Consider the following 16,717-nt stretch of genomic DNA (forward strand, 5'->3'; position numbering starts at 1 on the left):
ATGTTTGGCAGCATGAGTGAAGGATTCTTTGTTGCGATATAGGAAGCCGATTCTAGATTTAATTTTGAATTGGAGATGCTTAATGTGAGTCTGGAAGGAGAGTTGACAGTCTAACCAGACACTTGTAGTTGTCCACATATTCTAAGTCAGAGCCGTCCAGAGTAGTGATGCTGGACTGGCGAGCAGGTGCGGGCAGTGATCGATTGAATAGCATGCATTTAGTTTTACTTGCATTTAAGAGCAGTTGGAGGCCACGGAAGGAGAGTTGTATGGCATTGAAGCTCGTCTGGAGGTTAGTTAGCACAGTGTCCAAAGAGGGGCCAGAAGTATACAGAATGCTGTCGTCTGCGTAGAGGTGGATCAGAGAATCACCAGCAGCAACATCATTGATGTGTACAGAGAAGAGAGTCGGCCCGAGAATTGAACCCTGTGGCACACCCATAGAGACTGCCAGAGGTCCGGACAACAGGCCCTCCGATGTGACACACTGAACTTTATCAGAGAAGTAGTTGGTAAACCAGGCGAGGCAATAATTTGAGAAACCAAGGCTATCGAGTATGCCAATAAGAAAGTGGAGATTGGCCTTGGCCAGGTCGATGAATACGGCTGCACAGTAATGTCTCTTATCGATGGCGGTTATGATGTCGTTTAGGACCTTGAGCGTGGCTGAGGTGCACCCATGACCAGCTCTGAAACCAGATTGCATAGCGGAGAAGGTACGGTGGGATTCGAAATGGTCGGTAATCTGTTTGTTAACTTGGCTTTTGAAGACCTTAGAAAGACAGGGTAGGATAGATATAGGTCTGTAGCAGTTTGGGTTTAGAGTGTCACCCCCTTTGAAGAGGGGAATGACCGCGGCAGCTTTCCAATCTTTGGGAATCTCAGACGATACGAAAGAGAGGTTGAACAGGCTAGTAATAGGGGTTGCAACAATTTCGGCAAATAATTTTAGAAAGAGAGGGTCCAGATTGTCTAGCCCGGCTGATTTGTATGGGTCCCGATTTTGCAGCTCTTTCAGAACATCAGCTATCTGAATTTGGGTGAAGGAGAAATGGTGGGGGCTTTGGCGGGTGCTGTGGAGGGTGCTGGGCAGTTGACCGGGGTAGGGGTAGCCAGGTGGAAAGCATGGCCAGCCGTAGAGAAATGCTTATTGAAATTTTCAATTATAGTGGATTTATCGGTGGTAACAGTGTTTCCTAGCCTCAGAGCAGTGGGCAGCTGGGAGGAGGTGCTCTTATTCTCCATGGACTTTACAGTGTCCCAGAACTCTTTTGAGTTAGTACTACAGGATGCACATTTCTGTTTGAAAAAGCTAGCCTTAGCTTTTCTTACTGCCTGTGTATATTTGTTCCTAACTTCCCTGAAAAGTTGCATATCACGGGGGCTATTCGATGCTAATGCAGAACGCCACAGGATGTTTTTGTGCTGGTCAAGGGCAGACAGGTCTGGAGTGAACCAAGGACTATATCTATTCCTAGTTCTACATTTTTTGAGTAGGGCATGCTTATTTAAAGATGGTGAGGAAGGCACTTTTAAAGAATTGCCAGGCATCATCTACTGACGGGATGAGGTCAATGTCATTCCAGGATACCCCGGCCAGGTCGATTAGAAAGGCCTGCTCGCAGAAGTGTTTTAGGGAGCATTTGACAGTGATGAGGGGTGGTCGTTTGGTCGCAGACCCATTACGGATGCAGGCAATTAGGCAGTGATCGCTGAGATCTTGATTGAAAACAGCAGAGGTGTATTTGGAGGGCGAGTTAGTTAGGATGACATCTATGAGGGTGCCCATGTTTACGGATTTGGGGTTGTACCTGGTAGGTTCATTGATCATTTGTGTGAGATTGAGGGCATCAATCTTAGATTGTAGGATGAGGGGTCACGCTGTACCAAAATGAACAAATGGCAGGAATCAACACAATTGCACATTAGATGACCCAACCTCAGTAGGATGAGCCTGGTATTCTGATATTTGTTGCTTACTGCATTCATTTTGACTAAACATTAATTCCTAAATAGTATTTTGATTAGTACACAGTATGCAGTTTAAGTAGGTAGTAGGCAAGCCAGATTTCGGACACGGCCCCTGTCACCTTTCCCCATTCCCTCTGACTCTGTTGGGGTTAGCGTAGTTAGTATTATAGACCCGGTCTGTCTCACCTTGCCCCAGTCCCTCTGACTCTCTGTATGGGCTGATGGCATCTTTGCTTTCTTCTTACTGGCCTTCAGCTTCTCACCAGCCTTCACAACCTCGCTAGTGTCATTCTTACAGGTGGGACAGTACCTGCCAAGTAAAACAGGCAAGAGCCAAAACTCAGTCACTTAATGGAGTAGGTGCACTACCCTCTCAGAGCATGATCAATATAGAGAGTCAATATAGTGTTGTGATTGATGGACAGAAGATAAACTACTGTTGGTGCTATACTTTTGGTGTCATTGTCTCTTGTAACTTAGAAACCTTTGATACCCACCATAAAATCTGGCACTAAATAAAACACATACATACATACATACATACATACATACATACATACATACATACATACATACATACATACATACATACATACATACATACATACATACATACATACATACATACATACATACATACATACATACATACATACATACATACATACATACATACATACATACATACATACATACATACATACATACATACATACATACACTGCTAAAGCCATTTCTCAGTCATCACTAACATGCAAAAATGACTAACACTCACAATGTGTGTTTGTTCATCATTAGAATCAAATGGACCACATATTGTACATGCACCACCAGCTCTACATCCCAAATGCAACCCTGTTCCCTACATAGAGCACTACTGTACTTTTGACCAGGGCCCACAGTAGTGCACTGTATAGGGAACAGGGTGCCATTTGGGATGCGGCCTGCAGTATGTGTGAGTGAGTGTAGCGCCCCCAAATGGTGGCAGTGCATAGCGAAGCTCACCAGTCCTCGTCGTCCGGTATAGTGGAGAGCGGTGGGTTGAGGCAGTAGATGTGGAAGGCCATGTTACATTCGTCACACAGCAGCTGCATGTGGGCGTCCTGCTTCCCTCCGCACACACAGCACGAGCAGAACCTGCACTCAGAGTCGGGGTCTGCCTTGCAGTGCTTACACTCGGGCCCGCTCTTCCCTGGATCCATCCCAGCGTGTGTAGAGGGCATACACACACAGACACGTGAAAACATACACACGCACCGGTGTGCACACACCCACACACAGACAAATACATATGCAAACAATTGCCGCACACACAGGCAAACAAAAACACAAAACAAAACCCATGCACACACACACAAACCAAACACACATACTGATGGCAATAAACCATGTGAAATTGCAAATTGTGCCATTTTGCAATGGCCATTTTCGATGGGACATTTTATCATTGAGGCTACTTGACGAAAACAATTCAGAGTGAATTCTCAATATTACCCCCTTAACCCTATCCTAGCCCTGACTGGCTGGTCAGAAGACTGTAGTATTGAGGCGTACGTTTGAACTGGCCATCTGCAGCAGACAGTGAGGGCGCTCCAGTCTTCTCAATCTGATAGATTTCATCCAGAAACAACAGCTTACAGTCTGGGATGACGTCCCCTGGCCCTCTGGAGGGGGTGGAAGAACAGAGTGAGTCCTCTTTCAACAACAGTCAGCAGAAATATCTACGTTGCATTACTGGCCTACGTGGTTCACAATACAACCAATAAGTATTTCACAGCCCTTACCCATAGACTTACATATGATTTATATGAAACATTGGTCAAATTAACCTCTTCTTTTACCTTTACAATGTTGTCAGATCTCATCTCTGATTCTGCACTTCACAACAATACCTGTAGACATAAATATACCTTTTATATAGACTGGGTTTATAGACCACAGCCCTAGTCTCTTACCCCAGTAGGATCTTGATGCGGACCTCCTTGTTGGTTCTGGAGATGTCATTGAGCGCAGTAATCTCAGCGTCAAACCAGAACCCCCTCTCCTCTGGGATCTCAATGTTGTAGTTCACCATGACAACAAGGCCCACACTGAGCTGGTCCCACCGGAGCAGAGTCCGAGCCCGCGGCCTCACATTACCGCCGCACATCTCCACCACGCCGTTCTCAGGGTAACTAGGGAGAGGAGAGAACATTGTCATCGCCATCATTATAAAACATCGACACCCCATCAAATATCAAAAACTTCACCTAACGAATTCGTAACAAAGTATGATCTCCAGATGGGTAAAACTCTAAAGTATTTATCCTCAAAAAGGAATACAGAAGTGCTTAGTAGTTTCACTTAGTTATACCTATTAGTCAGATGTAGCAAGCTGAGTAGAGAAACAGGCCAAAATTAGATTTTTTTTAATTCCTAAAATAAAATTAAAAAAGACAGCCAGACAAGAGAAATTGGAATTTCACACACGTAAGCACAAAACTTCAGAGACAAATCAGTATAATATGCAGCTTGGACTGGGACTAATGCAACAGGCTTAGAAAGGGTTTTAACAACTCTGTATCTCCATAAAAACAGACAGAGGAAATGAAACACTGTGTATATGTTGTAATACATCCCATCCCCCGGTCTGAAAAAAAAAAAAAGAAATAAATTAAAAAAAAATAATAATAATAATAATAATATATATATATATATATATATGTGTGTGTGTGTGTGTGACTAATTCATAATTCAAAGTCAGGTAGCCCTGAAGAAGGTTAAGGTTAATAGAGTTATACTTCAAAAGCATGTCCGATATAAAACCAGTAGAGGTGGTCAGTCCTGGAGAGGTTAAACAATAAAAGGTGATCGACTATTTCAAAAAGGGACAGTGAATGCTGGAGACTAGCTCACATACCAAGGCCTGCTTTAGGCAATGCTTTCATCCCAATCCACCCCACACAAGCACGTACTCTCCGCAGTGTCACAAATCACAGAGCTCTCCCCAGCATCACTACATCGAAGCATGTCGACACAATTTAAGTGACAGGCGCACTAGACACATCTTTATCTTTTCTAAACTGCTGAGTAGTTTGTGGGATTTACCGTTGATATTCCCAAACACACCCATCATAGAAATGTGACAGTGGTAGCGTCCTATCTGACCAGAGGAGGCTGACTGGTTATTTTGACTAAATATTTTGCTGATGGATGACAAGATAAAAAAATAAAAATAAAATTTTTTTAAATAAAAAAATAAAAACAAATCGGGTTCACAGACATTAGCATGGTGAAGAGGCTTAGTAGTCACTGGCTGTACTGTGAAGGTACTAGCTACAGTCGTACGGCTCCTGTTTCTCCTGTCTAGTGTCCTTCACAGTCTCCTCTCCTCTCCCTGCAATGTGCTCCGTGCACACTCAAGTTCATGTTCCGAATTTTAATCCTTGGATCCACACACACACACCCTACCTCTATAGCACCAGTGCTGACGCTTTACAACAGAGGGAGAGAGAAAGACCAGCCTACGGTTCACAGCAATATCCTCTACGTGTGTGTGTTTTGGTGCCTGTGTACGTACATACAGTTGGTGCCTGTGTACGTATACCAGAACGCATTGTTCTACATTGTAGAATATAATAGTGAAGACATCAAAACTATGAAATAACACATATGGAATCATGTAGTAACCAAGAGAAAGTGTTAAACAAATATGTATTTTATATTTGAGATTCTTCAAAGTAGCCACCCTTTGCCTTGACGACAGCTTTGCACACTCTTGGCATGCTCTCTCAACCAGCTTCATGAGGTAGTCACCTGGAATGCATTTGAATTAACAGGTGTGCCTTGTTAAACGTTCATTTGTGGCTACTTTGAAGAATCTCAATCTATATTTTGATTTGTTTAACACTTTTTTGGTTACTACAGGATTCCATATGTGTTATTTCATAGTATTGATGTCTTCACTATTATTCTACGATGTAGAAAATAGTAAAAATAAAGAAAAACCCTGGAATGAGGAGGTGTGTCCAATCTTTTGTCTGGTACTGTAGATAGAGTAGTAACACTAGCAAAGAAAGCTTGAGCACATTGATAGCTCCGAGATGTCGGTGTGAGGGTAGCAGGCTAGAGGCATGAATTTCCTTTTTTGGGTGGAGGGGACTACAGAAGCTCCGCAAGGTGAGAACAGAACAAAAGTCAGTGCTCAGCACACAGTGTTCCTGTGGCAAAGGAGAGACGGGAACAACCCAGTGGAAGAGATTAGTCCACCCCGGACCGGCACCACCATGGGCCACACAGACCCTCATACTGTACTGTACACAGCGCCTGTGAAGAGCAGGAAACTAGAAGTGGTTCTAGAATGGAATTTAGAATCTGGGTTTTAGAATCTGGACACTAAAATCTGGAAGCTACCATTTAGAATCTGGCATTTAGAATCTAGAATACAGACTCTGGAATTTAGAGCATTAACTGAAGAGACTATGAAACCGTTTGTCATTATCGTCATATGTAGATGACTAAACAGAGCACCTATACTGCATGTAGAGGATGTATGTGAAAACTAATATTTCTCCTTAGCTCAAATGAAGCACTGCCATGGCTGTCAGATAAGCAGCATGGTTTGATAGGGTGTCTGGGATTCAGATGAGGACACACACACACACACACACACACACACACACACACACAAATGCAGAGGAGTCTGGCTGATCTTAGCTGAGTGTAATTACACCATGATGACATCACATGGGCGATATGATCACATTCTGTTCAATTGTAATTTAATATTTCAATGGAAACCTTGTTTTTTTTTTAAAAGTTCTGTTTCCTCAAATGTAATCTGAAAACAAGAGGGGAGGATAAGTAAGTGAAGTGCACGGAGGACAGACAGTGGGTGTGTGGAGGAGTAGCTGACTAGTATTGGAGGCGAGTAGGCAGTCCTGGAGCTATGAGCTATTCAAACAATAAGGGTTGCTTAGTGTGTTTAAACAGTATTAGTTTCATAACTAAATGGAACTGCAGGCCTTTTGATCTCAGCAATCATGGAATACTGAAATACATTTAAGTACAAGGTCTAATTAATACGGCTAAATCACAGAGCAGAAAAATGGTGGCAGTGGGAGCTTCACTAATACAGTAACTGTCACAATTGCAAAATAGCATGTAGCATGATCCTTTGCAGCGATGCAATAATACATTCCTTCTGGTCTTTTTTTTTTATATAACCATTTAATCTGATAATTGTTTATACCTCATTTATAGTTGTTTATGCTTTCCAGAGTTTTTTTTCTTTGCTTGGATGGATGCATCGGTTGTGCCAAATGCTACACTGAAAGCCTTGGTTGGGCTGAAAGCGAGACCCACCATAAGCCAGATCTGAGACGCTTGTTATAATGGAAAAACAGGCCAAAAGAATGCAGACGATTCTCCATCTTGGAGGCAACGGTTTTGAGCCTCATTAATTAAGATTTCTTAGAGATTAGCCCAAGACTTTGAAGTAAAACGGGTGGTTTCAGTTCTGACAAGCTGTTTTTCTGCCTCAAATTATACAGCAGGCAGGCGAGCCTTGGAAAGCCTTGCCTAACCACAACACAGAGAGAGGAACAAAAGCTGCTTGGCTTGGGGTCATTTGAAATATAAATGTTTATTTCCAACCATCATACTCAAATATGGCCAATGAGTAGAACAGAGGTGTCAAACTCATTCCATGCAGGGCCGAGAGTCCGCTGGTTTTTGGTTTCTCCTTTCAATTTGTGTCCAATTAAGACACATACAACCAAGTGATGGGAGTTCGTAACCCATCACTCACCGTAACTCATCAATCCAATACAAGAGAGGGGCAAAAACCTGCAGACACTCGGCCCTCTGTGGAATGAGTTTGATACATATGGGCTAGAGAGATTGGTAGCTACAGAAGTGGTTCACTCAGCAAAAAGCCTTATGCACCTCACTCGCAACATGCTAGATGTGCAGCTCAATTTTAGGCAGCAGTTGGAATGGGGTTTAGAGTAACGCTCCCGAGAACTCCGCGGTTACCTTGGCAACGGCTCCTTTGAATTCATTTCCCTGAAAATGATGACTCAAATTCCATCTAGCAGCTTCTCCCCACCACCTCCATCCTCCTTTCCCTCATAAGCTGCAGGCAGACAGGCAGGCAGAATCAGGGGCTGTGGTTTTAAACTCGTTGCCCCAACCCAACCCCTTTCCCTCTGAACCAAAGAGTTGCGGGTTTACATCCCCAACAAAAGGGACTTTCACCATCCAGCAGGATGTAGGGTGATTTCTGATTTAATTACGTAAAAGAACAAAACATTTCTATTAATACGTTGCAGATGTTAGCTACTGTGACGACCCTCCCACTGTCTGACGAATTCTCTCTCTTTACGCTCCTTTTCCTTGATAGGATGACGGCGGGCGGAGCCGGGAGGGGCCTCAGCGAAATGGGACACACCTGGGCCCGGGTGTGTTCCAGGGATAAATACACCTTTGCCCCGTTCATTGAGAAGCCCTCTCTCCACACAGACATACTATTTTTGGTTGTGGCATTTTGTGGCCTGTTTGTTTTGGCACCTCTCATCATCACCATCTTTGTACGCAACCACTCTCTTACACTACTGATTACACACAAACACAGCATTGTTAATTGTATATAGTTTACTTAATAAATATATTTTTGTTATTCTGTTATCTGCATGTTGTCTCCCTCTTTGTTAAGGGCTACGAGCCGGTTCCTGACACTACTTTGCAAAACTGTACATGTCGTCCAAGTTTTGGTTATAAACACCAACTACTGGCAATGTTTTCAGAGAGGCCATGGAAGTTGGGGAAAAATGAGACTCAACATCTCAGATTACCAACTGACTTGTCTACTGTATTAAATCTGGTTCTTATGCTATTACTCCAGGTGACTAGCCAGTGTCAGAGGGTTATCTGTCTGTCCTAAAACATGCAAAGCTCACTGGTCTACAGACATTTTTTGGGAATGGATTTCTGAGACAGGAAATAACTCTGTTGCCTTTTGACCTGCCTTTGACTCACTGGCCAGTGTCCCACCAGGTTGGTAAGGAAAACAGTTAATGCTGCCGTTTCATTACTGCCTGAGCTTTAGTTTTCCAGGTCAAAGGTTACTGAGGGAGTGGCTGGCACTTCTGGTGCAGCAATACATAAAAGAGGTATTATGTTAGATTTATCACCACTTATATTGCATGCAATCTCACCTCCTCTGTATTTACTGGGGTGTGACTACATACTGTAAGGGGATATCAAAGCACTTCTACAGCCAAATATATGGCATGTAATGGGATATCCTGAACTCCCCAGCAACCCCAGTCTACACAGCTCTGACTCCAAACACTTTTGGACAGTGACTCCTTTTTTGTTGTTGTTTTGGCTCTGTACTCCAGCACTTTGGATTTGAAATGATACATTGACTATTGGGTTAAAGGGCAGACTGTCATCTTTAATTTGAGGGTATTTCCATCCATATCGGGTGAACCTTTTAAAAATTACAGCACTTTCTGTACCTAGCCCCCCCCATTTTAGGGGTATTGGCACAAATTCACTAGTGTTTATTAAAGTAGTCTAAAGTTTAGTGTTTGGCCCCATATTCATAGCACGCAATGACTACATCAAGCTTGTGACTCTACAAAATGTGTTGAATACATTTTCTGTTTGTTTTGGTTGTGTTTCAGATTATTTTGTGCCCAATAGAAATTAATTTAGATAGAATGTTTCTAAACACTTCTACATTCATGTGGATGCTACAATGATTATGGATAGTCCTGAATGAATCGTGAATAATGAGGAGTGAGGAAGTTAGACGCACAAATATCATACCGCCAAGACATGCTAACCTTTTACCATTACAATAATAGGGGAGGTTAGCATTTTAGGGGGTTATGATGTTTGCGCGTCTAACTTTCTCAGGATTATCCATAATCATGGTAGCATCCACATTAACATAGAAGTGTTTCGAAATATATTGTATTCTTATTTACAATAAAAGTGACTCCAAGGGCCTCCTGAGTAGCACGGTGGTCTAGCTGTGCCACCAGAGATTCTGGGTTCGAGTCCAGGCTCTGTCGCAGCCGGCCGCAACCAGAAGACCCACGGGGCGGCGCACAATTGGCCCAGCGTTGTCCGCATTAGGGGAGGGTTTGGCCGGCAGAGAAGTTCTTGTCCCATCGCGCTCTAGCGACTCCTGTGGCGGGCCGGGCGCATGCACCCTCACGAGGTGTACGGTGTTTCCTCCGATGCGACTGGCTTCTGGGTTAAGCAGGCATTGTGTCAAGAAGCAGTGCGGCTTGGTCGGGTCGTGTTTCGGAGGACGCATGGCTCTCGACACTAGCCTCTCTCCCGAGTCCGTACGGGAGTTGCAGCAATGAGACAAGACTAACTTGTCTCATCGCTGCAAGTTACACCAATTGGATACCACAAAATTGGGGAGGAAAAGGGGTAAAATAAATTAATTAATTTAAAAATGACTCCAAAATGACAATACATTATTTACCATTAATTTCTATTGGAAACAAAATAATCTGAAACAACCAAAACAAACCTCAAATGTATTCAATAAAATGTATAGAGTCACAAGCTTGATGTAGTCATTGTGTGCTATGAATATGGGACCAAACACTACACTTTTTACTACTTTATTAATACACATACAGTATAAGTGAATTTGTGCCAATACTTTTGGTCCTCTAAAAAGGGGGGGGGGTTTGGGGGGGACTAGGTACCAAAAAATTCAGTAATTTCAAAACGGTTCACCCAATATGGATGAAAATACCCTGAAATGAAAGCTGACAGTCTGCACTTCAACCTCAGTAACTGTATCATTTCAAATCCAGAGCAAAAACCACAAAAAAAGGTGTCACTGTCCCAATACTTTTGGAACTCACTGTACCTGGTAGGATTCGTCACAACATACCGTACTCCTACTTACCAACCAAAAGTAGGTGACCCATTCCAAAAGAATAGGACCTACTGTAACACGCCTTAAAGAAACCAAATGGCAGGGAATTAACGAAAGCAAACCTGGGTGGGTGAAACTATCAATTGTAGATGACCCCCTCCCCAAAAAGGAGGAAAATACATCCAAAATAGGGTTCCTAAGTGGAAATACAGACAAGTCATGCTGCCTTTTTCCTCAGGTGCACCAACTTACTCGTCATATTTGATATGGTACGTGACATCCTCCTTCTCTTTGTCTGTGGCAGTAGAGTCTGTTTGAGAGGTGGAGGACCCAGCCCCTGGCCCACTGTCCGAGTTTAACGTAGAATCATTATTTCCATTATTACTGTCCGTGGAGGAGGAGGGGTGGCTTTGGCCTTGGCCCGGCTCTGTCTCCAGCTTGCCATTAGTCCTTTTGCTAGGCCTGCCAACCTTCCCCGCTGTAGGAGCTTTGCTGTTGCCGTTCTGACCCTTTGGGGTTCGCGTCACGTTGTCGATGCAGGCTTCAAACCAGGCACCGATGCTTATGTCTCTGCAGTCCACCAACTCATTTATCTGGGAGATAAGAAAAATGAAATAGTTTAGCTCTTAAATATTCATAAAAATACACGTATTATTCTATATAATTTTAAGAGTACATCTGGCTTCAGTATTAATGAAGGCAGGTGTCTGGATAATGAAATGTACGTATCAAAGAAAAATGACAAAGACATATGGGACATTTCTAAAATAAATAGACCTCTGCAATTACTTCGCAAATAGCCATAAAAAAATGTTTTTACTATTGTTGACAAGCATTTGTTTACATTGGAATACAAAGTGGCTGGGGGAAAAAACATCAGTGGACCACTGGAAGCAACAAAATGAGAACGACTTAAGTGTGAAATTGTGTTAGCCTAGTTAATGGTGTTTGGCTATCAATTCTCCAACTAGCCTCTGTTTATTTAAAGGCCCAGTGCAGTCAAACATATAATTTCCAATTGTGAACAATTATGATAATGCCCTTTTAGTGTAAGAGCTGTTTGAAAAGACCGCCTGAAATGTCTGCCTGTTTTGGTGGGATGGAGTTATGGCCTGCCTGGTGAAATCATCAGGCGGTAAATTAGTTAATAGACCAATAAGAAAGAGTTCCAAACCTCTCTGCAAATAACAGCTGTGTTGGACCTTTAATGATGGAAGAAGAACAAAGCACACGACTGAGACAGGGAGGGAGGGGCAAGGCCAAACTCAGGCGTGGGCCTAGCAATGTTTAGATTACAATGTGTATCATCATGGCTAAAGAAATGGAGATTTGCAGAAGCAGTGAGCTCTATATCCTTTATTTAAGTTAATGGTTGCAGGTTCAGAGTATTATTGATACCGAATGCCACTATTTTTTAGCAGTCCTTGTGGGCCTGTGGAGACGACACTGCTTTCGCTATCCGTCTCCCCTGGAGCTAATGACATAACCACATGAAACAGCAGTCTGAATGAAGCATCCTCAGACTACGTATGGATGAGAATCAAAGTGAGGAACCAAACACGCTTCTGCAGACTGTGGGTTTTGGAGACCCCGCTGTTTCTTCGTGACTAACACCTCACCCTCCCCCTCTCTCGAGGCCTTTATAATGACGTCTGAAGTATTCTGTGTTCCACGCATTCTAGGCTTGGGTCTGGATTCAGATCGCCTCTTGATGCGTCCTCAGTTTATGTTATGATGAGTAGCATAGCATAGTTAGCTAATAGAGTTAGCAACTAAGGATTAGATCACTGTTCTGGAATGTTCATCAGTTCTGGAAAGTTCGTCAGTGAGTGTTTGTGGACAAAGGCTGAGGGGGGGGGGGGGGGGGAGTAGCAGCATCATAGTAAGGCAGCCTTTTGGTCTACTCTTAATATTCACATGCAGTACAAAATATTTTAGCTTTGGGACACAACATCGGGAGTCTGTGTATTGGTTGGACTTCCTGAGTTATGCATCGTTCTGGTGGGTGGCGACTGAAAATAACCCTACCCTAATATAAGTGAAATGTGTCCCTCATTATCAAATAAACATCTGAATCCAACTTTTGTCCAAACCGCACCATATTCCTGCAGTGCAAACAGTGGTAGACTTTGTGGTAGGAAATCTAGCGTGACGTGCGTTGTCTACTGGCAGGAATGGTGAGCGTCGGACAAATGTTGAATTCTGACGTTTATTTGATAATGAGGGACACATTTCACTTTATGTCTGGTAAGTAGAGTTCCTTTTGTTGACAGGAAATGTGTTTTTTGGGTGAAGCCAGCTATATTGTGGTATTGTTATTTTCTGTTGCCACCCACCAGAACGATGGACAAACTCAGGAAGTCCAACCAATACACATTCTCCCGATGATGTGTCCCAAAGCTAAGAATATATCAGAGTGCATACAATTTTGGTATGCGTATGTGTGATCCCTGCATAAATTGAAGCCACAACTGAGTCACACAGGGCCAGTCATCACCTTGATGGTAGATGGCTAGCACTGGCTTTTCATTGAGCCAAGAGACTGTTACATATCATTTACAGCCACTGTGGTTCGCCAGCAGTAGGCCAGCATGCCTTTTCTCAGGGTTAAGTTCTGCGCATGTGTCTCTTGGCTTGAGTCTGCTTGGCATCCTTAGCCCCAGCTCCCCTGCAGCTTGGCTATGGTGTTAACTGTCTTATCTATCAAAAACGTGTCAGCCTTGCCGCTTACTGTAACGGAGTATAAAAAAAGAAATAAGTTACCAAGAAAAATCTTAGCAACCGTTTGTTGCGCGGCAATAAAGTTTTCCCAACTCAAACGTCTGATTCATTGGGGAGATTAAACGTGTAGCAACATGGCTCCCATGAAGTGAACGTTCAGAGCTCAAGTACAGACATAATTCAACAGGGAAATTTAAGTAAATGGCCCATATTCAAAACTCTTCTCAGAGTAGGAGTGCTGACGTAGGAACAAGTCCCCCCTGCCCATATCGTATTCATTATGATCTAAAAGGCTAAACTGATCCTATAATCAGCACTCTTACTCCAAGATGCCCAGAAGAATAACAACCTCCACTGAATGTCTGTTAGCATCACCCTAGAGTAGAGACACAGGATCAGGTCTGTCATGCATGTTTACAGACCGTTTCCCTGACGACTGACACTAGCTCTAGCGATGGATCTAACCAGGGTGACAGGGAGGGGAGAGGTGAAGGGCAACATGACAGTGCCAGACACACAAGCACAAAACAAGATAGCCAGCCAGCCAGCCAGCCAGCCAGCCAGCCAGAGAAGGCCAGAATGGCACCCACACCACTGGACCTGCTACAGTAGCGAAACCCTCCAGAGCCCTTTGTCTGTATCCACTGGTCGCTATGGCAGTTGAACACAGAATGCTGAGGGAGTGAGGGGCAGATGCCAATTCAAACTAACACAGGCATGTGGGTCCAAAAACCACAACAACGCAAAGAAGAGGTAGTGTGCCAGTGCCATCACGGAAACAAATGACGAAACAAACGTCAGTATCTCCTAAACTGTGAAACTAACCAACCTGGACTAGAGGACAGAAAGTAGGGTTTTGAAACCTTTCAAGACACAAGTATACGGTGGGGGAGAGTTGTATCCTTAGGGGTCACTTAGCTGGTTCATATCCGGCTCAAAAGGACCATTACTGAATGAACGTAATATTATATATTATATTATCTCACAGGCTTTCATACACAAACCACAACCTGAGTGAAAATGGTACCACAGACCAGCAAGTTCTCTCACCTTGAACACCCCAATGCCGGCGTCTATGAGGAAGGGACGTGTAGAGGTTGATGGCTGGTTGTCGAGCTTCTCCAGCGGTGCTGGTGGACTAGAAGACTTGGCCCTGTTGTTATTGGGATCACTGGTGTTACTGGTTTTGGTACTAGTGGTACTGGTGTTGGTGGTACTGCTGTTACTGGTGGTTGTGGTTGTGTTGTTGTTGACTGTGGTGAGGGTAGGGATGGGTTTGGGGGCCACTATGGTAGGCTTGGATTGGGAGGGGGTGGTAGCTGCACCAGCCGTGGTGTTGGAGGTGGTGGGGGGAAGAGCTGGACTACTGGACATGGTGTCACAGTCCTTAGGGGTGACAGGGGGTGCAATGGGCGGGACGAGGGGGCTGTCGGGAGCATCCCCTGCCTGAGAACGGATTAGCAGCTGGACGATGTCGTTCAGCCCCACGTTGTAGTCATATAGCGTGTGGCCATCTTCCATCTGAAAAATATTGACACACAAATGGATCTGTTAGTTAGGCAGACATTGTTTCTCTGTTTTGCTTGAGGTGGGTAAAACAGCTATGTGATAGTCAAACAGCGTATGGCCATCTTGCATCTGAAAAATCACACACACGGATCTGTTCGGCAGCCATTTTGGTGTAGTTTTTTCTTTTTTTGGGGGGGGGGTTCTCTTCTCAGGCACTGGCAGACATCTGCGCAATATTAAAATGAACAGCATAGCGTCGCCGTCAGAAGCATATATCGAGCCGGAGCTGGTTGTCAGGAGAAAACAAAGAGCTCGGCAAAAAGACAGAATTCCACGGTTCTTCAGAAGGGTGAGGAGGGACAATGTGTTGATGCTCAATACCATTCGGAATTAAAGCTAAACGCTACGGGGAAAAATAAACATCCATTCCTGTGCAAAAACGACACAAATCTCTGCCTTCCACTGCGTTTTTTCCTCAAATAAATACATAAATAAAATAATAAATCTGGAGGGGGGGGGGGGCACTACCTAAGTTGCTATGGCAACCAATAAAGAAGCCCCCCCCCCCACCACCCCTCCATATCGACAAACTCCCTCCCCACAATCTCGGTCTGTCTTTCAGATGGTGGTGTGGCGCATTTCCGCAGTCATTGGTTTGTGTCAGAAAATGGCTCCACTTCTGAGAGTGAGAGACTCCTCACATAAAGAAACATTGCATCTCTGGCTGCCTCATTACTTGCTATGTGTTTTTAAGCTACTGTATCTCTTGTTATAGCCGACTTCCATGAAAATGTTATGGTATAATGGTGAGCAAACAGCTAGTTGTGTACCAATGGATCGACGTAGCTTCATCTCATCAGAGCAGAAGCGAGCGAGGTAACCAGTGACCAGACCATTTCCCATCCTCCATTGTGTTGGAGAAATGAGCATGGCCACTCGCTCCTCTCCTCGGTTACTTATTGAGGCAGAAAAGGAGAAACGAGAGTGGAGGCGCTCCAGACTGGCTTGTGACAGAGAGTGCAATCTCCCGTCCTCTAGCCTCCCTTATTTAATAAACTCATGAAATTTAGAACAGAGCAGCCGCAAACACTATGGTCACCTGTCTGTGTGCGTTTGTCTGTGTCTAGGTCTGTCTGCCTGCCTGCCGTGTGGAGTAAACAGCATAGCACAGAAATATAATTACTACCCATCACAGAACATTGACTTCAATGGGAATGTCCGTTCTAGTAATTCTATTTCTACGGTGGACTAGACACCATCGTGGAGAAAAAGGGACACCAGGCAGGCTGCGGCACACTGACTAGAATTAATCTATTGTGTCGGGAAAAGCCTATTTTATGTCATGCATGGTATCCCATAACACAGCGTACATTAGCCACGTTTGACCTTTAAACTGGAGAGTCAATTACTATTTGCATAATCTCCCTCTTCAACAAGACATTTTATAGGCTCCTTAGGGCTTAGGCAATAAAAATAATTACACTCAAAACCCAGGTCCAGTTAGTACCCATGATATCCGATGTTATAAAGCTTCTACAAATTTGGGGTTTAGCTATGGTCAAGGGGTGGTAAAACATTTGGGGCGATTGGATGTCTTCCATCCTGTGTATTTGAAAAGTTATG

General features: G+C 43.9%; 1 protein-coding gene across 4 annotated transcripts in view; it reads right to left on the reverse strand.

Annotated features, from left to right (window-relative positions):
- LOC115159112 (E3 ubiquitin-protein ligase UHRF1) overlaps positions 1 to 16,717 on the reverse strand; it is a 43,687-nt gene that overhangs the window by 20,399 nt on the left and 6,571 nt on the right. For all 4 annotated transcript variants that reach the window (XR_003868840.1, XM_029708536.1, XM_029708539.1 and 1 more), the window contains exons 2-7: positions 14,636 to 15,106; positions 11,117 to 11,457; positions 3,927 to 4,145; positions 3,526 to 3,635; positions 2,977 to 3,163; positions 2,158 to 2,281 (exon numbers count right to left, since the gene is read on the reverse strand). Coding sequence is in view for 3 of the 4 variants with exons in the window: in XM_029708536.1 (XP_029564396.1) it covers positions 2,158 to 2,281; positions 2,977 to 3,163; positions 3,526 to 3,635; positions 3,927 to 4,145; positions 11,117 to 11,457; positions 14,636 to 15,106 (1,452 nt within the window). In the remaining variant the exon portion in view is untranslated. The remainder of the gene's footprint in view (positions 1 to 2,157; positions 2,282 to 2,976; positions 3,164 to 3,525; positions 3,636 to 3,926; positions 4,146 to 11,116; positions 11,458 to 14,635; positions 15,107 to 16,717) is intronic.

Source organism: Salmo trutta, chromosome 23 (assembly GCF_901001165.1).
Source record: "Salmo trutta chromosome 23, fSalTru1.1, whole genome shotgun sequence".
Taxonomy (NCBI): domain Eukaryota; kingdom Metazoa; phylum Chordata; class Actinopteri; order Salmoniformes; family Salmonidae; genus Salmo; species Salmo trutta.